General features: G+C 39.7%; 1 protein-coding gene across 1 annotated transcript in view; it reads left to right on the top strand.

The window, feature by feature from the left end:
- Positions 1–26,201, top strand: part of LOC139474505 (synaptotagmin-12-like) — a 43,708-nt gene that overhangs the window by 15,047 nt on the left and 2,460 nt on the right. Inside the window, exons 2-7 of the mRNA XM_071257553.1 lie at positions 8,045–8,242; positions 9,921–10,089; positions 13,913–14,051; positions 17,204–17,333; positions 22,948–23,163; positions 24,240–24,360. Coding sequence (XP_071113654.1) covers positions 8,075–8,242; positions 9,921–10,089; positions 13,913–14,051; positions 17,204–17,333; positions 22,948–23,163; positions 24,240–24,360 — 943 coding nt within the window. The 5' untranslated portion in view covers positions 8,045–8,074. The remainder of the gene's footprint in view (positions 1–8,044; positions 8,243–9,920; positions 10,090–13,912; positions 14,052–17,203; positions 17,334–22,947; positions 23,164–24,239; positions 24,361–26,201) is intronic.

The following is a 26,201-nucleotide window of genomic DNA, read 5'->3' as shown; positions in this document are numbered from 1 at the left end:
AACAATCGAAATAAGATCAGGGTCCACTTGCACAAAGGGATCGTAGCGCTAAGATGATCGTAACTACCATACTTTAACATAGGCTTACAATAGTCGTAGCACTAAGATCGCTTTGTGCAAGTGGGCCATATAGATGTCATATAGTTGGTTGGTTTGTTGTTTAACGCCGCATTCAGCAATATTCCAGCTATATGACGATTGTCTTTAAATAATCGAGTCTGGACCAGACATTACAGTGATTGATGTCATGTGCATCGATCCGCGCAATTGGGATCGATGATATGCATCAATCAAGTCAGCAAGCCTGACCACCCGATCCCGTTAGTCGCCTTTTACGACAAGAATAGGTTGCTGAAGACCTGTTCTACCCCGGATCTTCACGGGCCAGATGTCATATACTCCACATAGATAGAACACATGACCAGGACGTGGTTTGGGGGTGACATAGTGCTGACATAGTGTTGACATAGTGCTGACATAGTGCTGACATAGTGTTGACATAGTGCTGACACACTGCTGACATAGTGCTGACATATTGCTGTCATCGTGCTGACATATTGCGGACATAGTGCTGACATAGTGCTGACACAGTGCTGACACAGTGCTGACATAGTGCTGACAAAGTGCTGACATAGTGCTGACACAGTGCTGACATAGTGCTGACACACTGCTTACATAGTGCTGATAATACATGTAAGTTCCCCAATACCCATAAATTGGCAAGACTTTTTTCCAACAACAGCACTGAACTCTTTGGAAATTATGTACAATTCCATCTGTACTCATTAAAGAGTTCTAAAACCCTTCATCTTGATGTTAATTAAAACATGCATTGTATGTATACAATGTCCTAAATTGCTCTATGTATATTTATCTAATGTTAACAATATATTGTACTCTTGTACCACCGTGGGTGGTTTTGGGTAAATAAATTCTGAATCTGAATTTGTCTGAAGATGGTAAACGTTACGCGTAAAGCTTATTTCTTTACGCGTAAAGACTTTGACCAGTGAAACTCCATATCGGTGGTTTGGTATTGTCGTGTTGAAGTTGACGTAACATTTTTTATAACAGAAACCACGTGAGGATGTAGCTTTTGACTTGACGTGTGGGAGAATGACAACCACATTATTACTCTGACAAACTGTCGACCTCCCGTTTCAAGTTGGTGTCAAACGGTAATGGTGACGTCCAAAACCTCTGAAAGGCCGTCATTCTCGGAGACCTGCCTTACGACTACGATTCTGCCTGTTGTCAGATATCCTTTGCAATCCTGGAATTGCTACTGTTGTTGGTGTTGCCGTTCTCGTACACCTTTACCGCAAATAACGTATCCGTATGAAGTGGTCCTGGGCAGCCGTTGTGACCTTACACGGGGTCGAACTGACCTGGGTCTGTCACATGTTGGTACCGTTTCTAACGTCTAGAGATGAAGATCTGGGACAAATTGAATATCCTGGCCACAGCATTACTGTTATTCTTCTCCTGCACGTTCTCCGTCAAGGGAGTAATAGCATTGGCATCATACATCAGATATATTAACCTAAAATGATTATTTGCAACCCTGCATTGTATCTCTTTACTTCCCATCATATAACTGTATTTAGTCTTGTAAATTAATTGTAGCACCAGCTGCTACATACTGCGTGGAGGTAATTATATTTATTGAACAGGGAAATGGTATTTGCTTGGAATTCCAAACGTCTTTATGCTGCGCCTACAGCTAGTGCAACTTACCAATAGTCAGCGTTTATTCAAAATCAATGTTTTCGTCTAGTGTGTGGAGAAGAGACTTGTGAATGCCTTCTGAACACTCTATACTGGAATTGGAAACTGGACCCCATCAGTAGAATACTCAGATCTAGTCATATGGATGTATCAACCTAATGGCTAAATATAATATTGACCTCAAACACTAGCTCTGTGTTAAGTGGGCGGCATTCATTATTCAAAGAAACTCGATGCGGTTATTCCAATCATTGTGTTCCCCAAGAGATAGATTTGTGCTGGACTCTTAAATGAAATCTTCAGTAATGTTGCATTGCACTAGATAATCGTTACTCTTCAATGTAATGGGTGTTATTGAGGCATAACGTAATCGCTTTCAAGAGCCACCGAAACGGCATAGAAGTAACTTTCATTACCTTCAAATAGCGTCTTGACAATGTTTTCCGGCTGTCGGTAACCTCATGGACGCAGCTCAACGCACATCTATCGAGGGATGTTTCGATCACCAGACATGTATGAATTGGAAACCATGTAGGCGTGATTGCCCTGGCATGAAACATAACAGTTTAGATACAAATGCAAATACAAAAACGAAATATGTTGGTTCAGATCACTGTTTGGTTCGTGTGTTTGTTTGTTTTTAACGGCGAATTCCGCAATAGATTAGCTACATGACGGCAGTCTGAACCAGACAATCCAATGATTGACATCATGAGCATGGACCTACCCAGTTAGAACCCTGAATAACACCACACGAAGAAAAGAAGATTACAAAATCACCACCAACGCAGAAATGCTTTATGTCATCGTAATAACATTACGTACATATGACGAATTTCCTATAATAATGAAACTCCTTCCAAAATCATAAGAAATTTCCAATAAAAAATCCATTGTACGATTCCGATGGCATCCTAAGCATTTGGTAATAAATCATTATGTCTATCAATATTATGTTTATGACAATCTCAGTATCCCAAAATACTACTTATATCCTATGCAACATAACTTATCAATGTGTCTTCACAAATATCCAGAAACTGTAAAAAAATCTTCCAACGTTTATTATATATCAATGCAACTAAGAAAACCATTTGGGTGAACAATGTATATCAGTGTACCAAATGTATACATGCTGTTACTCTCTCAAGCAATGATGCAACTGAAGAATGGGCCTGTGGCCTCCACTACGTTATGAATAAACATTGAAGGAAGATACAGACATTCATTTGGCTTCTGAAAAAAAATGTGTATGAAGTAAATTTTATTAATGTGAATCCTTCATGTACAAACAAAATGCAAGAGCAGTGTGTATATGATTGAAAAAGGATTGTTCAACAATTATGAATCTTAAGAAATAATGGCACAATTAAATGTGCAGTCGCAATGTTATTCGCCATTTTCATTATCCCATCAGGTTTACCCATTAGTTTGTGAGGTAAGGCACACCGATCAGTAAATATAAGAGACAACAAATTTTCATACTCATAAGAAATCTTTGCTAAAATCTGAGTCCATTGTACGACTACATCAAAAGCATGTTTTTATGAATCACTATCATTTCGTGAAGATACCAGGTGTTCAAGAAGAGGTGAGCATATCTTGTCCCACCGGTGGCACAAACACATGCAAAGGCAAATCAATTACCTTAACTAAGTTGAGCATACTTGGACTGAAACAACAACAAATGTATCCATAGATACACAGATATTGAGCAGATATGAAATGTGTACTTTTTAAGACTCGTTGGAGCTCTTACTCGAATTACCTTAATTCTCAACAATGTCATTCGATCCATGAAATACATGCCTTAAGAATATGAAGAACTGATAGGATTGTGCCTACTCCTGTTTCAGAAGAGAGACCCATAGGCAATTTCCTTCAGCGCCATGGCCATGACATTTACTCAGGGGTAATCGATTTTTCATCAAATACCTCTTTCAATATCATCGACACATTCTGGAGATGGTGTCAAGTAATAAACAAGGATATATCAGAGTTAACCTATTTTGGTTCTACCATGTATCCTGGTAATATTGGGTTAGCTGATCAGTGCTTTCATCCTCTTTTCAAATATTAGTCGTGTGTGCAGTGAATCCAGAGTGCTATTTGAAAAAGGATATTACTCTTAATGTCAGGCTTTTGTTAACATTTGAGAGAGCTTGATTTATTTTATTGCCAATGTGCTGATTAACATTTTCAAATTGCGTGAGCGAATGGTTTAGATTAAGAAAGCCATTGAATTTGGATTCAGTTTAGTTATCTAAATTACTTTTGAAAATTTACTCTTTGATTATCATACTCATCGAATGGTTATTATGATACCTTGGATAAATATTTCATTTTATAACCAAATTTACCACAGATTAAAAGATCAAATACCTTTAGTGCGTCGATGACATTGACTCGATGGCAGGATCAGTTGGAAAACAGTTTAATACCGTTGCACCTCAATAGATATGTTATAAAGGCATTCTATAAGAGAGATAGTCAAATATGTCCTGTATCTCTGTCAAAAATGAAATTATAGCTTGGTTGGTTTCAGGAAATCATTTGTGAATAATCAGTGAGAAAGTATTACAATATTAGATATCATCCCAACCTGTGTTTTGTTTTGCAAACTTACACTGTTGTGAGGAAGGAAATTGCAGGGTAAGTAAATGATCAAAGCACTGGATAAAGCATATTAATTATTTTACTACTTTTCAGTTAATTATATTTAAACCTTCAAGATTGATTTACGTAAAGAATCAGACGATGCTCAACTTGTTAGTACACTACCAATGTAGCACGAAATGCAACTAGGTAATGAAAATATTGATTATTTTGTTAGTTTTATGTAAATTGAATGGAGAAACACGAATAGCAATATATCATCGTTAGACAACTTGATTGTTTGACAGACACAGTCGAAGTGGATACCGATACTAACGTTAAAAATGCATTGACATATTTGATACCGAGGATCCTGTACGAATTTTAATTTTCAGAAGAAAAAAAACAAACATAATATGTACAACCAGAGTGGTTTGATGATGAATGCTGTTTTCTACATAACATTTACTCTCTTAACTGTTTTCAGAAACTTGCTGACAAAAGAACATTTTGAAAGTTATGGAAATTGTGGAAACAAAAATAAACAATACGAGGATCATAGCAAAGGCATGACAAATTATTTATTATCCACTGTACAATTCTCTAACAGTACAATGAGCATATGTTAGTGAATCTCTATCAACTAGGAACGGGCATATGTACCAAGTGGTTATATAACGGTAGGGAAATGAAGTTGGTAAAGCATATACACATCTGGGATAAGCCCTCAAACAATTTGGACAAATGCATGTGCTTTGTCATCACATGGCAGCAAAGCTCTCATTAATTCGTAAATACAATGTAACTGCCACAAATGCATTTGAAATATTTGATCAGAAAATTGAGCCAGTTTTTACTTTTAGAAGTAAGATGTGGAGAATGGAGAACATATCGAAGTTGTCCCCCAACAGTTCTTGATCTGTGTCACTTATGATGACTGAAGGATAATACCTTTATTAGAACTCTCTTCAATACTGGCTGTCTCTGATATTTACAAAAATGTCATATATGAACGAACCCGTGAGAGATCATCAGCATGGATGTGTTAATATGTAACATGTCAATGGCTCTGTCGTATAAGCTGTCCCAGGATAACACATCAAACTGTCACAGAAGAGTGTTACAGGAAGCTACAAGCATATTACAAAAGAGACCCTCAACTGCACCATAAGTAATTAAATTAGACACATTCATCAAAAGAGCCACTTACTCAAGTTAATCATCTGCTTGTATGACTTTTCATTGACAAAAACTAAGTTTTGCATAATGTAGCCATGGAAACAAAATACAGCTATGGGTTAATCATAAAATATGGTGAATAGAACACATGATGCATTGGCTATTACATGCAAAGGCTTGACGTCAGTCCTCGTGTGATTTCAGAGAAGTAGAGAAGCAGCACATATGATTTTAAGGGATATGATTAATGGTGACGGGTAGGTGATCAAAACAAAAGTCTTAGGCTATCACATGATGGTTAGGAGTAGTTTTGCCATAATCTAAATTAACAAGGTGGAAATACATTGATCAACGGGCTCGTTTTATTAGGTTTTTAACATTTCAAATGTTACAGTTATAAGAGCTATGTTTCAACATAGCTTCTGACATTGTCGCTTCTACCAGTTCGTAGCCAAGAGTTAAAGCATTCAACTGTTCAATTCCAACGCCCAACAATCGCCAAACACGCCCACTCTCTCTGTTATATCGAAAAGTAGGAGGGACGAATGGGGCAAAGTGTGTACATAGATTTAATCCTTTAAATAAAAACAACCAAAGGAAAAGGTCAGTTCTTTAAATGTGGTGAGGTGAGGTGAATTTGGGTTTATTCCAAGATTAATGCACTTACATAGCGACGTGCATGAACGTGTGTGTGTGGCTGCTTGTACTAGTTCGGACTAATGCCGATTTATAGTGCTAGCACACTGAGATACCATGCCGCAGTTTAACATGAATACCCCACTCAGAAACAGTATACTGACTCCGAGCCGACCAGTCCTTGTTTTAGCCCCTTAATGCCGAGCGTCAGACAGGGTAACAACAAGAAACATCTTTTAACGTCTTTTGGTATGACGCGGTGGGGGATCGAACTCCGGACCTTCCGCTCTCCGTGCGGACGCTCTACCACAAGACCACGGAGGCGGTCTCTTTAAATGTAATGTTTGTTAAGATTATAAGATATGGTATTTCGATAGTTGTGCACGTTTTCGTTTTCAATAACCTTATCAATATTACAAACACCTCGTGACAGCACTTGTCATAGTGATGATAATGAAGAGTGTTAAACGTATGTCCTGCCAACACCTGATTGCAGAAACCATCAAATCTCGGCATGATCAAGATCAATACATAGCATGAAAGGGCCATGGCAACCAACCCGGAAACACGAACACTGATGTTGGTCATTGTGGGGAAGCTACTGCCAAACCAGGGTCGTAATTACTGCAATATCTGAAAGCCTAACGATGTGGTTGGTTAACTCCACACACCATATTCACAGGGAACTGTTCACTGATGGACTGCTCTCTATGCAACATCCTTTTAACATTATTCCAGTTATATCACGGCGTGTCAGCTTAATGTGGGAGGAAAGCCCGAAGTGATGCAGGTCTCAGACGTTTACCACTTCGGTGACACCCAAGAGCACGGGTATTGTGCTGACAAACCTAGAAACATAATCGGGGCGAACCGGGATTCGAACCCACAATCATAGGTTTCTGGCGTGCCCAAGGGACGCAACTCTGCACAGCGAATCGCAGCACCTTAGACCACTGGGCCACCCATGCCCCCGATTGAACAGTTTAACACAGGTTAACTCGACATAAAGGAAACACGTTGCGTGTGTTACAATACAGGCTAAAATATCTGAGTCGGATTTATTTGTTTCCATAACTACATCAAAGTATTCGTCAATTGTCATTTTACTTTGTAAATAAACTCAAAATACTTCCTCTATGTTTGGAAATTTATAGAATGAAGCAAAAACGTCCTGAAGGTTTTGAGAGAAGAAACATATCTACAGTTAAGTTTAGGTTGAAAATACAACATATACTGTACTGTGAATAAACTTAAGAATAATACAAATATATCCTGTCTGTACCAAAATACAGACTAAAGCACTTCGGTGCTCGATCCTTCTCTTATGCTGGTGCCTATCTATGGGACTCCCTTCAGCCTCAAACGTGCACCTAATATCTGGACTCAAAACATACATTTTTGAATGCAACCACTAAATGTGTATATTTTTACTATCTTACTGTCACCTCTCTTTTGTATATATGTAGTAATTTGCGCATGGGACTTCTCCCAGGAAGCGCTGCCTAGTCAACCCCACCAAGAACTTTTCGGAGATTGTGAATTATTATTACTGTTATTATTATTACCATTAGTAGTTGTAGTAGTAGCAGCAGCAGCAGTAGTAGTAGTAGCAGCAGCAGCAGCAGCAGTAGCAGCAGCAACAGTAGTAGTAGTAGTAGTAGTAGCAGCAGCAGCAGTAGTAGTAGTAGTAGTAGTAGTAGTAGTAGTAGTAGTAGTAGTAGTAGTTGTAGTAGTACTATTTTTATGTTGGGACGGATCCTTCATCTTATTTTGGATATTTATTTTTGCCAGAATTTGTTTCTTTTTTAATATGAATATTTAGTTGAAAATATATTGAATTCGTGGCGCTAAAGGGTACAATAATGGACAAGAGTAAATATTTCAACTATTGTGTTGACTGTTTCAGCTCCCAGACAGTGAGCGAGCTAGCACAAGGATGAGTGACTGGGGCGTGGCACTGTTGGTGATCGTCATCTGTGCTGTGGTGGCGGTGGCAGCAGCGGTGTTGTTCCGGCTGTTCGGCATCTACCATCTCGCAGCATGCTTCGCCAGTGACGAGGAGAAGGCGGTGCTGACAAAGAACGAGCAGGGGAATGGCTATATGGTGAGATGATCGATGGACCATAATCATTTGGTATCCACAGTGTCAATGATAGTTGCTGTTATTTACCATTCAGTGAGCATTTTGTACATCATCTATCCTGATAGGTAACAAAATGTAAGGTTAGCAAATATTCCACCATGAAAATGGTGGGTATACCACAGATGTGCTTCATATGATCGATCTTTCCAATCGAACCCCGAGACGCTATGCTACCCCGCCGCCCGTAACAAACAATAAACTGATTATATTAGTAGACCTTAAATATCCATGACAAAAATATTATACAATAGTCTGCTCACTGAATCATATCATAATGTACGCGAACATACCGTTGTCGCTTGTCAAACTGAAGCACAAAACTCATCTTAACAGGATAACTGGAGAAAATGGCTACACTTTATACATGAACAGTATTCTGAACACTAGTGTAGCATGTCTTCTTGCATCATATATGATCTACAAATTTATCTAATATTTTTCCCCTTGGCATCATCGTATTCAAATATTGAAATGAAAAACATTTGTTTTTAATATTTACCTATCATGTCAGTTTAATATGTACACAGCATTAAAGATTGATGTCTCCGTATTGATTGATACAAGACATAGGAGCTGTCTGTGTTAATCCATGAAAGTTGATCTGTGTTCTGTGATGAACAAGTTGATGTTATTTGTTTAAATGCTCTAGGGTACCTGGGCTTTTAAACCGTACTTTGAGAGAAAATAGGACTAATGTTTACTTGCCACACACAATCTGCTTGAGGATGTACTTCCCAAGAGAGGTTCAGTAATGTGTCTTGAAGAAACCTGGACACTGTCTGAAAGGTCACACGAACAGGCTCGGTCAGTTTTCACTGGATTCAGATAGTTTTGAAAGGCTGTTGTATAAAAGAAGACAATTAATGTATGACCAAACAGCGTGTAATTAGAGTTCTCTCAATATTGCGAGGACGCCTCGACTCGACAAATTGCAACATTATCAATCTACATTAACGACGAGTAACCTTTTTTTTTGTATACCACATTTTTGTCCATGAGCCGTTTATGCATAATGCCTATACCGACCCTAAGGATATGCGGCTGTCGGCATGCAGTGATTTGTTTTGTTCATGTAGATGCATCGGATAAAAAAAACTCCTTAACTAAACATCCCCTCATTGGCCCATTTACAGAGCAAATCAATATCGTTGAACCGATAACCGGGCTATTCTCGTCATTTACTCCAGTAGTTCCAACGTACACGTACTATGTCTTTGACTGGTAAGGATGCATGCATATCTGCAAACACATCACTGCAGACATACGTACCACTAGCTGGAACTTGGCTCTAGATCAACACACGTCCCATTACGAAATATCTCATTATTGGAAACTCCCCTGTCTGGTAATCCCGTGTGATCTCTACCGATGCCTACGCTGCAATAGGGGGTCACTTTTGCTGCGTTCCGTGACGGCACAGATCCCCAGCGTACACAATCTTAATTAACAGAGTTGTATCGTTTTGGGATCGCTTATGCAATGCATCCTAGATTCGGCCTTCTTGCGGCAGAAGGGATCAACTCAACTCCCCAAGGATACAAACACCTCCAAGTCCTTCACATGAATTGATCAAAGTAGCAGTAAGACTACATCTTCAAGGATGGGGGACTGTTACAGTATTTGTTTTCTCCGTTGGCAGGTGAACCATTCTGAAAGCGCTGAGTTCGTTCTGGACACCAGTGGGAAGTTTGTACAGTATGACACGCTCAATTCGGACCCGAAGTACCTCAACCTGGAAGCGGGCAAGGTTGCCAAGCAGGAAAGTGTTGACAGGACCAGCCCGGTATCAGTCGGGACGAGCTCCGTCAGTAAGTTGCATGTTGCATCACCCACAAGGACATTCCGTCCTTATCATATGGCCTTGGATATTGTAGATGTCAGTCCAGCATGACCATGTCCATGGGCGGATACCCCCCCCCCCCCCCCCCCCCTTTTCATATCGAAAAAATCTTTATTTCTGTATAAATTACCACCAAAGACAATACATAGATCTGAATTGTGCACCCCCCGCCCTTTCAAAAAAGCTGTATCCGCCCATGATGTGATGTCATATTACGTTTCCTTCTTCAGAAAATATTTGTACAAAACAAATCATCCATTTTATGTGTTCTGTCGATGGATTTGTTTTCAAACATAACACCTATCAACAAATGAGTTTCCTCATCAGTATGCACAATGCATATTGTTCTTTTTATGTTGGGACTAGAAATTAATCAATTGATGGAAGGTCATTGAATAATTAACGTGATATATATACAGAGTAGACAACCGGCATACCCTTCTGTCGTTTTTCCCAATGTAAATGCGATCATTTATTGAGAACACCAATGATCCAAACGGACACGTACATATACATGTAGGCCAAGTGCATGTATCCAAGCATTGATATTATCTCTAACAATGCGACAGTTACGTCATGACTGACCTTGGCAATAGATTTTATCGCCTTGTATATCGTAATGACTATAGTCACTGGGTCAAACGGGATCGATAAATAACAATCCCACCACATCCATTGCAGGCTTCGGAAGGCTGTTTATTTGGCAACCTTCCATGATATGTATGTGTTTGGGACCACTGGTACGATAGAATGGCTTCAGTTACAGCCATCAACACTTGATGTACAAACAGCAAGGGCTATAAGTTATTACCATAAACTGTACTACACGCAATGTGAGAATTTTAACCTAATATCTTTGACAGAACATTCACGTCAATATATAAATATACTATTTCATCAATGATAATGCTGATAATCAGCCAGTTTGCCGTTATCCATCCCCAGGGGAATTCATAGTCAACCACAAAAGACAGACAGCTGCGCATTCTGGAATACGTAACGTCCAACTTGATCAATTTCTCCCAGGGTGGACATCATTAACACCACAAACCTTACACCTTACTGGGAGATAAATATTAGATGACTCATTAGTTATTGTCTCCGAAACAGATTGGATTATTCAGGGTTTGATGGGCAATAGACAATAATCTGCATAGTCAACGCAATCTCTGAAGGCCAATAACAGAGGGATCCGTGTGGTTAACTATGTTGCCTGGCACGTAAGTGGATATTGCTAGGGTTCAAGCATGGTATATTAAATATCCATAAGTTGCTTGACCACCATTATTAGTCACCAATATTTCCAAAATAGCTTCAGCTATGTAATGGTTCGCACCCCGCACGATTTCATTTCGAAAAATTGAAAGTAGCATTACTATTGAAAATTCTCGGAGAAAAATCACAAGGATATGTACATACCAATAACATACAGTAAACCCCGATATAACGAACTCACATGGACCACTTATTTTAGTTTTAGTTCGTTATAACCGTAGTTCGTTATAAGCATATATACAACATCTATACAGCAAATGGCCGGGACCAAAACTTCAGTTCGTAATATCCGTGAGTTCGTTATAAGCGTGTTCTTTATAAATGTATTTTACTGTAAATGTAATTCATTAGGTAATAAGTCATGACGCTAATTCACAATTATTGAAATTATGAAAGAAAATTTATGTTTATATATTTTTTTATTTATCGCCTCAATTAACATTTAAAAACAAGAATTAAGCTTTCATTATGGAGATTGATTAATACAATTCATCTTAGCTCAGAGCTATCTAGGTTATCAAACGACATGAACAGACGGAAAAATAAACACACACCACCATCCCACAAACTCTGACACACATACGCTCTCACTTCGAGGGTGGTGGGGTAGCCTGGTGTATAGTGTTTGTTCGACAATGCGTGAAGTCCATTTCTGGAACCCCCGCCGTGATATTGCTGGAATATTGATGAAAGCGGCGTAAAACTATACTCAACCACTCACTTTGAGCAGAGAAACGCTTGTGTCGATGTATCTGGAACAAAAAATATTTACATGTCATATTTTCATAATTTTCTTTCAGTCTTCTGTGTATTGATATAATGTCTAAATATTTATTATATTTATATTGATATTTGCTCTCTCCGAAACCACTGGAGCAATAATAGATCAGTCATTCATTTATTCATTCATTCTCAGTATTAAACGACATGAACAGAGTAAAGTACACACGTCCCACAAACCCCGACACGCATACATTTACACTTCAAACAGACCTCTGCGTGTCGGTTATATCAAATGCCGGATACTAATTTGGGTAAAATGATACTCAGATACACTTAGACTTCATTCACAATAACGTAGTGATATTACGTCACTCCATATCCGGAAACAGTTCTTGACGTCAATCACAGCCATCGCACCTCCTGTGGGATTCGTATCGGTTTCACTACAATCGACGTTATCATAATTAGGTGTTATCATAACCAATATGAACCAAAGAGACGAGGATTGATATAGGGTAAAACATGAAAGATGACATTTAACAATCTTGTTTCATATATTGGAGTGAGTGAGTGAGTATGGTTTTACACCGCGTTCAGCAAAATATTCCAGCAATATCACGGCGGGGGACACCAGAAGTAGGCCTCACACATTGTACGTATATCGGGAATCAAACCCGGGTCTTTGGCGTGACGAGTGAACGCTTTAACCACTTGGCTACCAGACCTCCCCTTCCTATACTGGAGAACAACCAAGGTAGATTACTAACTGACATGGCCAATGAGTGAGTGAGTGAGTGAGTGAGTGAGTGAGTTAATATTTAGAGTCACATCGGCAATATTTCAGCCATATCGTGACTTGAACAAGCTATAGCATATATTAAAAAAACTGTCGTCAAAGGACAGTACAACAACTAGCAATATATCACAGATTATAACTTTAAAACTAGTTTTAGAACAATAAAATGATTGGATTAGGACAGACGACACATCATAAAAACAGGCTATTGATCACCAACAGCCAAAGCTAGGCCACCATACCAAGGACCATGGGGACTTACAGTACCTTTGCTACCTGCATGGACCCCGGCAGGATTGACACCATCCCTTCAGTTATTGGTGATTATGGAGAAATGTAGCCAAAATTTAAAACAAACAATCATTCTACGATTAAAAACCTGGCATATATAAATTACTTTGAATGAATGGGCTTACGTACCCTCTCTGGAGGACAATAATTTTACGCTACTTCAACCCCCATCAAGGGTACAACCACTAACAATCTCAGTTCATAATGATATATTACCAATTTATAAAATATAGAACTTTCTACATCAAAATTTATTAATCAATCATGGCCAATTCGTGGGGTGCCTTATATCAACACCTGCCGTCATCACTGATTTTCAGTGATTCATTCCTATAGTATTCATCTCAATTTTGCCCATTCCTATAGTATTCATCTCAATTTTGCCCTTTCCTATAGTATTCATCTCAATTTTGCCTATTAAAAATACGCCCAATGGAATATGTTTCGGCATGTAATCGAGACTGATTGTTTCCAGCGTTAACGTTTTGTATTGTATTGCAATGCCTACTCAAATCGACTGGATTAAATAGTATTCCCAAATCTGAATATGTCCTTGAGGTGTGCCCTGTGCAAGGTTCACCTCAATCTCATTCAAATCAGACCTTAGTTCTTGGTACCGCTAAACAAAGATCTGAGGACATAGAACTAAGATCTGATTTTAATGAGATTGGGTTCACCTATTCATGTATGCGTTCTGTGATTCCAGCATCAGATCTTGACTTCACTCATGCCGGTATACGCCGAGCAGAGTCCTGTGAGAGCGTCGCATCCGATTCATCTGTCCTGGAAATGCAGCCGGATATGCCAAAAATTGGCCAACTGGAGTTTGCCCTGGAATACGACAGGTATTAGACTATTGTAACACAATCTACACATATCGTTCTTCTATCAAGCTGATTTTAGTCTGGCGCATACAGGTGGTTCTTCCAGGTTAATTCGAAAAGGGCCTTGTTGGTCCAGACACCAATGACCCTTGATAGTTCCGTGTGTGCCTATCAACTGAGGGACACCTCGTTTGTTTGCGTGCCCAACAAGCGCTTCACGTCTAGACATGCATAATTGCAAAGATGCAGTTTCCAGTGTAATCTCTCCTTGACACACAGACTGCTTTTTGTTATCGATTTCTTATAAAACAGATAAAGTGAGTGAAAAAACGATTTGCAATTTGATGTAGAAATAAGGTCGCATTACCCTCCTGGCACATGTATTCACAACGATTACTTAACAATCGTGTAGGCAGAGAGCATAAATACATTTACAGCTGCCGTGATGGTGGCCCAATATTGACGTGTGAGTGTGTTCTAGACATCAACATCCCCTCCACGACACTGTAAGCTCCACGTGAACCTTACACTGTTTAAGTGAGATTGATTTGACGCGGGCGGCGAGAGAAGGTTCGTGTTCGCAAACTTACACCAGTCGTTTGAATAATGCTGAAGGGCGCGGCGGAGTGAAATGGGCGACATATCAATCACAGATTACGTATTTATCCCAAGTATCGGATCTTGAGATGTGCATGGTTGATATGGTTGGCCAGCTGAAAGGCTCCATTGATTTCATGCATCGTTCATTCCATTGTTGGTTTGCAGACTGGCCGATTGTCGTGTGTGGCTGGAGTAAGTGAGTTGGGTTTAACGCCACTTTCACAGTATTCCAGTTCGATACGGCGTGTCAGTTTAATGTGGGAGGAAAGCCCGAGGTGATGCAGGTCTCAGACGTTTACCACTTCGGTGAAACTCATACACGGGTATGGTACTGACAAACCTAGAAACATAATCAGGGCGACCTAGGATTCGAACTCACGATCAGAGGTTTTAGGCATGCCTAAGGGACGCAACTCTGCAAGGCGAATTGCGGCGCGTAGACAAGAGTTATACCCGTGACTCGGCGTTGGGCAACAAACACCAACAAAAATGTATTTTTCTTTGCAAATTGTTTGAGTGGCGGGTGATACCGGTACAGCAGGATGTGCTTACTCTTTCGCGAATACCTGACGGCATCACTGATTCTCAAGGATCCTTTCATATAACTTTCAGTCCGCCTCCGTGGTCTAGTGGTAGAGCGTCCGCACGGAGAGCGGAAGGTCCGGGGTTCGATCCCCGGCAGCGTCATACCAAAAGACGTTTAAAGATGGTACTTGTTGTTACCCTGTCTGGCGCTCGGCATTAAGGGGCTAAAAAAAGGACTGGTCGGCTCGGAGTCAGTATACTGTGCCTGAGTGAGGTATTCGTGTTAAACTGCGTCATGGTATCTCAGTGAGCTAGCACTATAATTCGGCATCAGTCCGGACTAGTACAAGCAGCCACACACACGTGCATGCACGTCGCTATATAAGTGCAATTATCTTGGACGCGACGTTAAACCCCATTTCACCTCACCTCACCTCACCTCACCTCACCTCACCTCATATAATTTTCACCACTATTGTGCCTTTTACGCCCAGTGGAATCAGGAGATAATCGGCAGATAATCGAGAATGTTGTTTTTCTGGAGTTTTTTCTAAGTCCTTTTATGGAAGTTGTCTCATGGTACACATGCGCATTGTTGACTATAAGTCTGTTTGATTAAATGACAAAGCTGGGATAATATAATTGATTAATAACTGAAACCCCACTTGAGGATTCCAGGTTAGAATTGATCCCAAGCAACCTATGCTCGTAAGAGCGACTTAATGGACCAAGTGGTCAGCCTCGGTGACTCTTACCCCGACGACCACAACCCCGGCGACGTGGATGGTTGCTCATCATCACTTGATTGTCGAACCCAAACTAGTTTATGCACAGGCCGTCGTCATTAGCTGGAATATTGCTATATCTATGGCGTTAAAAAAAATTACTGAAAAGAAATATATTTCGGAAAATCAACCATGCCAATTAAGCACCAATAATTCGAAATCTTCAAATGAAAGGATTTGGATTTGAGAATATAGATAAACTTAATCATCACAGTGAATACATATGATGCATGGTCAAATCAATTTGCTATAAGTCACAATGTAATATGTAATATGTATTTCACCTTGCGTGAACATCGATAACGCAAGGAATTTTTGGTTGGTTTGTTGTTTAACGCCGCTCTCAGCAATATTCCAGCTATATGACGGCGGTCTGTAACTAATCGAGTCTGGACCAAACAATCAAGTGATTAAGATCATGAGCATCGATCCACGCAATTGGGATCGATGACATGCATCAACCAAGTCAGCGAGCCTCACCACCCGATCCCATTAGTCGCCTTTTACGACAAGCATAGTCACCTTTTACGGCAAGCATGGGTTGCTGAAGACGCAAGGAAACCAGATAGACACACTTCGACAGTGACACCAGTTTCATGTTGTGTCAGCGTCTCTGTCTGTCTTAAAGCAGACCATATGTCCCACATCATGAAGCATGGAACACTATGTAATTCTCCGAGGAATCCAAAAGAGAATCGGTTACTTAAAGGCAAAATACTCACAGATCCGTATAGTAATATCATTTCTCCATTTAAAAAAAGCGTCATTTTATTCAGTATTTGATGACAAGGAATGGCAGTTGCAACAGATCAAAAAATCAAATTCACGTCCACGTAGCTGAGAAACCGTGTTTATCGACTAACACCCAATTTCCACAATGTTCGGTAATGTTCCTGCAAGATATCAAACTTGTTCTTCCTTCAACAACACTTGTTCATACGCCCTAGGTGAGTCTCGGTTTTTCAAGATTCAATTCCCATTGACACACGTTTTTCAAAAAGTCTCTCAATTGCTTTACAGTTATTTCTCAACGCTCGAATTTTTTAACACATTCGAGAAAAACCTTCAGACATCCCATCCGTGTATTACATCGTACTGATATTTAAAAACGTTCGGAAAATTTGATTTTGTACCTAAAAACAAACTTATAGATTTTTCGGGGGAAAGCTCGTTCAAAATGTTTTCTATTACCAGCACGATGACAAAAAAACCCATCTTTATAAACTTTCCAACAAATAACCTGATCGCTTTCTTTTTTTAAAGAGAAGTCTCGGAGCTGATTATCAGCATCATCCAATGTCGGGATCTGGCTGCCAACCAGTACTCCGGGACTCTAGACACCTTCATCCGTGGAGTGTTGCTTCCTGACTCCGGAGCAAAGTTCCAGACAAAGGTATGTCTAGCCATGGGTCCTGTAAGGTTATTAAGCCATTTCTTGACGCCAAGTAGTGTTATGTTAAGGAGACTAGTAACAGTCGGTTCATGAAGAAGAACCGCAGAGCCCTGCATGGACGTGACTCGTACGCTCTCTGACATGAAACACGTCCCTACTTGCTCTCAAACTTCAAATGCATGCTTACTTTTGACTCAACTTTCACTGTGGAGCATAATAAAACCAGAGCTCTTTGTAGCACGAGAGATGTGTTGGTGTGTTGATGATGATGGTGCACGTGCGTCTAGAGCCGTCGTGGGATGAACTGTGCAATGAGATTTCCAAACAGTATTTTATCAATCGCTAGTACGTTTCCAGTAAATGTTGACAGGGTTAATAAGAAAATAGAACCTTGAACAAGTCATTTATAATTCTTCTGTTTTCTTTGTCATCAAAGGGTCATCTTATTACCTTAATTTGAACTAAACCCTTTACAAATCAACCACAAGAAATCTCTGCTGAAAGGTTAGTCGATTGTACGATTCCGGTTGTATCATGAGCATGTGTTTATGAAACCCTATCAAATAGTGATCATACCAGGTGTTCTCGAAAAGGTGAGTGTATCCCACCCACCGGTGGCATCAGTCATACTAATTTCTAAACTTTTAAGAAGCTTCTTTTCACAACGTTTTTTCACGTGTCGCCGCAGTCGAGAGGTCAACTATCATACGTATTATACGATGTGGGTTCGAACCCCACTGTCGACTCGTTTTCCGAAAAAACTTGAAATCACTCACATGAATGTCAAATAAAACATAGTTCCCCGAACCCCGATTCGCCCTGATTATGATACTTGGTTTGTCAGCACCAGGTGCCTCTGACCGACATCATTATGAGCTATCTTCCCACGTCATACCCGTGAAGATCCGGGGTAGAATAGGTCTTCAGCAACCCATTCCTGCCGTAAAAGGCGACTATGCTTGCCGTAAGAGGCGACTAACGGGATCGGGTGGTCAGGCTCTCTGACTTGGTTGATGCATGCCATCGTATCCTACTTGCGTGGATAGATGCTCATCATATTTTCTGGATTATCTGGTCCAGACCTGATTATTTATAGACCGCCGTCGTATAGCCGGAATATTGTAGAGTTCGGCGTTAAACAAAAAAACACAAAAAAACAAACAAACCATTATCCGTGAACAGGCCCGCTTGTGAATTCGATTCCCAGAATCGCTTAATTATGACCATTAGTTTGTCATCACCATTGCAGTCAATATGGTGAACGATATTCTTGTCGTAGGATGTATGCCTTACTTAAAGCTGGCACACCTGATATAACTGATATACTGTTTTCAGAAGACAAACTCAACTTCATATATGGGATATGTTGGTATAACGCTCAGCTCAGAGACAACAGTTGCTGCATATTGCCTCAACGATGGTTCTAGGCTAGTATAAATATCCTCACCCGAAGCATCATCCATAAACTTTATGTAAAACAAACATGCATGTATGAATGCCTATTTCCTGAGGGAAAAGTGTTCTTGAGATGAGTCGGAATTATAATTATATTTATTCTGAAGCGAGATCGCATGAATACACATAGAAATATATTACTCAAAAGAAGATAAAGAACACCCGATCTTTTCATATGACTACGGTCAATCTGTTATATGAAAAAAGCGGGTGTCAATTAACTTCTTTTGAGTAGTTTTTTTACAGTATCTACGCCGAAGAAACAATAGGCAAATGATCGAGTATTTTCACCAGGAATTTAAATGGCAGAGAAACTGTTTTTATTTTCCTTAAAAGCTTCCACATGAAACCTAACAACAACATAAAACCATCAATCTCATGGGATCGGGGCTCAAAGCGACTGGCTGGTCTTCATAATTGTCCGGTTTGTATGTTTCCTGATACGCTACAAGAAGCCATTATTTTCAAATTGTGTTGTTTTGGTCAAGAAGTGAGTTTTGTCGGTTTCAGTTAATAATATTCACAAAAATTACTTTTCAATAACAACACATACGTTTTAGCATCCTTGATATATCCGGTTTCATCTGACAAAGATATCCTTCAAGAACGTGTTTTATATGTCTTTTTTAAAATATTGGAGGAAGACATACCCCTAATGACGCTTATATTGAAAACTGTGAATGATCGTGTGTTTTTAGTTAATATCAAATCGTCCGTGAAACATTTGCGTAAATTGGTGACAAATAAAAAAAATAGAAAATTAGTGTTCACTAAATGTAAATGTTAAGGAGATTAACTAGATCTTCACAACAGAAAAGACGTGGGTCACACATGCCCTAAAACTTAATTTTGCGATTGTAAAAATACCAGGAATAGATTTTATATAATGGTCAGTAGGAACGGAATATTAAGAACTGAACATCAAGGTCTTTTAATTCGATTAAGAACTACCCACTAGGATCAACATTGAATTTCACTCATGAACATCAGTTATGTAAACCTAGATTGACATGATATTGTATTATGACAATGTGTCGAATTGAAATAACATGGAAATAAATAATATGGTTACAGTCTTTTTACATACACTTAGCCATAGTTATAATCAGAATGCCTGATTACAGAATATATTCCTTGAGCGTGCTTGTCCAATTCCTCTTTTATGCGTAAACATATTGACACATGACACAAGAGTCCTGTCATATTGAACTACCATACATGTTTGTTTGCTTTTGTAATAATAAATTGGGTGCAACGAAATAAAAATATCTAGGTATTGAACAACGATGGCGTCACACTGCCGTGCTGTGGTAGGCGTTCAAATGACGTCAGAATAGTGTTGATGTACATACATGTATGGGCGTATTGCGTCAATTTGACACACATATATATGACAATATCAAATGTATAGCTAGCGATAGTAACATGGTTCCACAGAAGGTCAACCGTCGAGCTACAGTTGGATGAAAATAACGTTAACCATTTGTTTCTTAGCAGCCAAGTCTGCTGTACCTATTCTTGGTTAGCGGCTAAATAAAAGCTACAAAAACAATTCAATAATTCTCAGAAATTTCTACAAAAAGCAAAGTCCATTTACGATTCCGACTATATCACAAGCACGTGTTTATGAATCACTATCGGATAGTGGAGATACTAGGTGTTCGCGAGAAAGTAAGCGTATCCTGCCCCGCCGCTGGCATCCGGCAATAAACACATGCAAAGGCAAGTCAATTCGTAACCTGAAAATAACATGGACATATGACAAAATAGATTGGTAAATCAGTGAAAGGGAATTACTAATGCGACAAAATTATGATATCTGATCATTCATAACTGAACCTGACGTTAAACGTCTTGGCCAAAGTCCCTTCTTTGATTTTATCAATTCTAGCAGCAATTCAGATCCATATGCATAACGAAATACATGAGAAAGTAGGGTACACAATTCGTACCCATGGGGATGTTTACTTCTTGCCTACCGAAATTTCACAAAGATGTTATTGATGTCCACCATATCATATATTGTTTTCGCAAATGCGTTTGCTTTCATTTTTGAAAAATTGTCCTGAACCTCTAAAGATGTAACAATATATCAATAGTCACCATGTTTAGCGTGTCTTGCGTCATCTGTGTATCATCGGTCAAAACACGATTGTGTGTTCGCTATCAATACAATGAATCACCGAATGATAAGCGCCACATAACACAAACAGCCATGACGCATTTCTCCTGAATAATCCAGGACAATAAGGTATTGCGTATAATACGCTCGGGCTTCCTATTTTCGTCGCTTTGTTATTATGGAAAATACAGATCGTGAAATGTCAATAACAATAAACAATGAACAATAAACGGCATCATCAAAGATGCAAAAGTATTTCTAAATATTATATTCTGACACGACGAGACCGCAATACCCGTTAACAGAGCATAAATCAATATGTTCTTTATTTCCTTCCATATCTGGAGAGTTACTGCTCTAAAACAGACCCAATTGCCAGTGGAAAGAAATTTGTAGTAATCAATAAACGCGCAATGGACACGACGATAGACGCCTTGTTTGGATGTGATGCGAACCAGGCAAGCTAGACTGTCGGTTAAGCTGATTGAAACTCGCGCCGTCGGTGTGATTTGAATACATGGTTCCGTATTGAATAATAATAGCAGACATTCTGTAAGTTAGTGTCATAAAGCGCGGATTTTCGTGTCCAATTTGAAGGAGTCTGGTGTTATGGTATTCTGGGGAATTTTTGACAAATTTCTTCATCATGTTTACTGATCGGTTTTCGTCCCACATATATTGGAGATAGGGATTTCAAAATCAATGCTGCTAAACGCTCCACGCCATATTCACCATCACATTGTGTATCTTGTGAAACAGCCTGATTAGGTTATCAAAAACAAGTAATCTGGTCCGCCAGAATGCCCTCTCCGTTGGGACCGCCTCCGTGGTCTAGTGGTAGAGCGTCCGCCCGGAGAGCAGAAGGTCCGGGGTTCAATCCCCGGCCGCGTCATACCAAAAGACGTTTAAAGATGGTACTTGTTGTTACCCTGTCTGGCGCTCGGCATTAAGGGGCTAAAACAAGGTCTGGTCGGTTCGGAGTCAGTATACTGTGTCTTAGTGTTTCATGTTAAACTGCGGCATGGTATCTCAGTGAGCTAGCACTATAAATCGGCATCAGTCCGGACTAGTACAAACAGCCACACACACACACACACGTACATGCACGTCGCTATATAAGAGCAATAATCTTGGACGCGACGTTAAACCCCATTTCACCTCACCTCACCTCACCTCACCTCTCCCGTTGGGATCGGGTAATGCACATTTAGGTCGACTACAACATCTATGATGGTCGTAAGTGAGTAAAGTGAGTGAGTAAAATTGTACGCCGATTTTAGCAACATTCCAGCAAAATTACAGCGGGGTCCACCAGACATGGGCTTCACACAATTATACCCATGCGAGAAATCGAAACCGGGTATTCGGCGTGACGAGCGAACGCTTTAACCACTAGGCTACCCCCTGGCCCCGGGTCGTTAGAGGCTACTGAATGCGACTGGGTGGACAAGCTCTGTGACGTGGTTGACTGCACTGGACGTTGCTCATAATATCAACCACTGGTTTCATTATGAAAAGGCCGCTGTTATATGTCTGGAATATTGCTAATTGCGGCGTAAACCAACATACCGAAGCCATCCTGCATACCATTGATTTTTAACACTATTTTTGCAGTGAGTAATTGATGAATGACTCTGTAATTTTATTATAGCACTCATTCGAGGTCGTATCCAGTTCCGGTTTATTGGAAAATAGATTTACCATGCAAATTGTATGAATGGCGGGTGCTACCGGTAGGACAGAACATGCTTACCCTTTTCGCGAACACCTAGAGTCATCACTGTTCTTTTGTGGCCCATTCATATTCTTTCAACGGCTACTTGCCCTTTACGCCAAGTGGAATCTTTCGGCAGAACATCTAGGCTTGTTATTTTCTTGCACTGACAATTTATATGTACAAGTGAAACAAGTAACAAATAGTATGAATTTACTTCTGATGGTTCATTCACACAATCGATAATGCGTATGGACACAATATCTTATGCGTTTTGTATGTCGAGTCACACTGTGTGTGAACATCTGTTCCATCTGTTCCAGACCATTAAACACTCTACAGATCCCGTGTACAAGGAGCGCTATCTGTTCACCATAGAATCGGAACATCTGGACAGAAGGATGCTACAGTTCCAGGTGTATGCAGTGGACAAATATGCCCGTCAGAAGGTGATAGGAGAGGCAGATATCCGAGTCGGGGACGTCGACCTCAATATGCCCATCAAGATGTGGCTCAATCTCAGAGATATTGCTGAAGAGGTTAGCAAATACCGCTTCTGGTGATATCCATGTTCTGTTAATCCCATTGATAAGGTCATTATTGAGTTTTTACTTTTTCTAATATTTAGTTCTGAATTGAGTCGAGGCTACAAGTGGAAGAGGGCCATCGGGAAGGAATCTGGTGATCATTGTCTATTGTCGTGCTCAGGGTTTTACACTGGTATCACGTCTACATATAAATTACATGTAATGAAACAAGAGGCCACGTTATGGACTCATTCATCACCATAGATCCCTTTCAGAAGTGACGTCACAACTCCATTGTTCCATAAGGGAAATAATTTATGGATGTCAACTTCTTTATTATGAGGAACACAACGTTTCGGAGTATATGCTTACTCCTTCATCAGGTGGCATAGTTTTAATCTCTAACTTAGCACAGAATATCCCATGCTCATGAGAGTAAGTTTTGTGCAAAACAAATCTACAGCAGCAAATGCTTCCAGGATATTTATCATAATATAATAGAACTGTGATATGGTCTCTTACTTGATTTGATATATACTTCTCAAAATAAGTTAAAGAACACTCGATTCTTATATAGTAGTATGAACGAATCGGGTGTTCTTTAACTTATTTTGAATACTATACTTTATGATACACATAATACACGTACATGTAATACCAGCGGCGTTTGCTAAAGGAGGTAGCAAAAAGCTGTTTTAATGATAAACCAAAAGGACAGATGAAAATGTACCACTCCTATTTTGATAGGGACATTGTTTTTCTTTCCATGTTACACAAAACTGATTCACATAATATGTCAAGTGTATATTAATATAGAATGATATGTCAAGCTATCCCTATCAAACTTTGACTAGTATATGTTCTGTCAGATATGTAAACGATTTGGGAGGAGGGTCAGTATTTGAATATAAAGGTACAATTGAAGGGCTAATAGAACCATAATAAACAAAAGCTGTATATGGCAGCATATTGATATCACTTGAAGAATAAGTATTATATTTTATCTTAAAATGTCGTCCCAATGGTTTTGGATTAGAAATCCGCAATGTAACTACAAGAGATGTCTTACAATGTACATGTTCCACTAGAAACCAACTGAGTATGGTGACATCCTGTTCTCGCTGAGCTACCTGCCGACCGCCGAGCGGCTGACCATTGTCATCGTGAAGGCCAGGAACCTCAAGTGGCGAGAGCACAAGGACAGCGGAGGTGAGACAACTTGACCTCTTGATGGGAAGCACGAGCACGCCAAACTGTACACTGTACAGTGATTGGCCCCGTTGCACAAAGCCATCTTAGCGCCACGACTATCGAGAGCCTATGTTATAGCAAAGAACTTTTGTGCAACGAGGCCAATGGTCGTTTGAAACCTGTAAAACTTGTAGCATTAGTCAAGGTTAAGTTATCAAACTGTAACCTGCCCATTCATATAATTCTTTCTTTTACAAAGTCTTCTGAACAAATATATTGTAAGTATATTCAGTTACTAATGACTTGTGCCATCAAATACTAAATTACACCCGAAAATCTGAAAATACATAATGCTTATCGAAGTTGTTAATACAAAAAGATATCTCTAATTTTCCGTTACAATTTTTTTCTGATTTCTCAACTGTAATACATGCATGACGTCATTCTGGAATGATATGACGCAATGATGACCTCATGCATCAATGATAAATAACTGTGCCATGTTTGCATAATGATGATACGAATCGATTAAATCAAAGACTTATAGATATTAGATAAGATATTAATATCATGACGAATGTTATTTTAGAATTTAGGTCTTTTTATTTTTTTAAAATAGTATTCATACGAAGTGAAAAGTGAAGATTTCCGGGGTTCGAATCCCATGTAATAATGTTTTTTCAATCAGATTTTGGCACACAGTCCCTTTCGTAGTACAGGCCTTCTTCACTAACCTTCACGTACAGATAGACAGAAGAAGGAAAGGTGATATAGGAAGGCATGAGTATTGCATTAGAATTCTAATACTAGTGACCAATGTACGGTTTCACAATGAAGCAAATGCATCAGATTCGGTTATTAAAATGTCTTTTGATTGGTTTGTGTTATGTAAACATTATCTCTAATGAACATATATGGACATATGTAAACTATATTCTGTAACATAGCTATGCGTTTCCTTCCTCAGCCTAGGATGTCGGCTGTTTGTGAGTGAGTGAGTGAGTGAGTTGGGTTTAACGCCGCTTTTAACAGTATTCCAGTTACATCGCGGCGTGTCAGCTTAATGTGGGAGGAAAGCCCGAAGTGATGTAGGTCTCAGACGTTAACCACTTCGGTGAAAACTACGAGCACGGGTATGGTGCTGACAAACCAATAAACATAATTGGGGGCGAACCGGGATTCGAACCCATAATCATAGGTTTCTAGCGTGCCCAAGGGACGCAACTCTGCACAGCGAATCGCGACGTCTTAGACGACTGGGCCACCCGTGCTCCCAGTCGGCTGTTGGTGTTGTCAGGGTATATGATGTGAGCACACTGGGGATATTGTGTGCGTTATTACATGCTGTCTGCGTTCTCGACATACGGCCAAGATTTATACCAGTCTCCTAGTCCCACATATAACGTTATAGCCCCGATATTCCCTAATGACTCTCGCCAAATAATGACTAACATGGAAGAAAAAACGTCTGGAAGTTCTTCATATAAACAATTATGTAATTACTTTTGCCCATTTGGTCTGATATAAGGATAACATGTATCAAGCATCGCTAAATCTAGACTATGTCAGTGGAACATGAGGGCGCCGATGCATAATACGATCTATGGTAAATCCACGTCACAATATAGTACTGAGGGGAATCGTTATGATCGTTTTAAGGAATGGATTCAATTCCTTTTGTGTCTTTCTGATGTGGTTGCTAAATGACACTTTGACCACTAAACAACAGCCTTTAACCTATTTTAACTAAGAGCTAAACCAGAAGACACGTGAAGATCCGGGGTAGAACAGGTCTTCAGCAACCCATGCTTGCCGTAAAAGGCGACTATGCTTGTCGTTAAAGGCGACTAACGGGATCG

Source organism: Haliotis cracherodii, unplaced genomic scaffold, assembly GCF_022045235.1.
Source record: "Haliotis cracherodii isolate W230 unplaced genomic scaffold, xgHalCrac1.p SCAF_3, whole genome shotgun sequence".
Lineage (NCBI taxonomy): Eukaryota > Metazoa > Mollusca > Gastropoda > Lepetellida > Haliotidae > Haliotis > Haliotis cracherodii.
The sequence above is the reverse complement of the archived record's forward strand: the minus strand, read 5'-3'. Positions and strand labels throughout refer to the sequence as shown.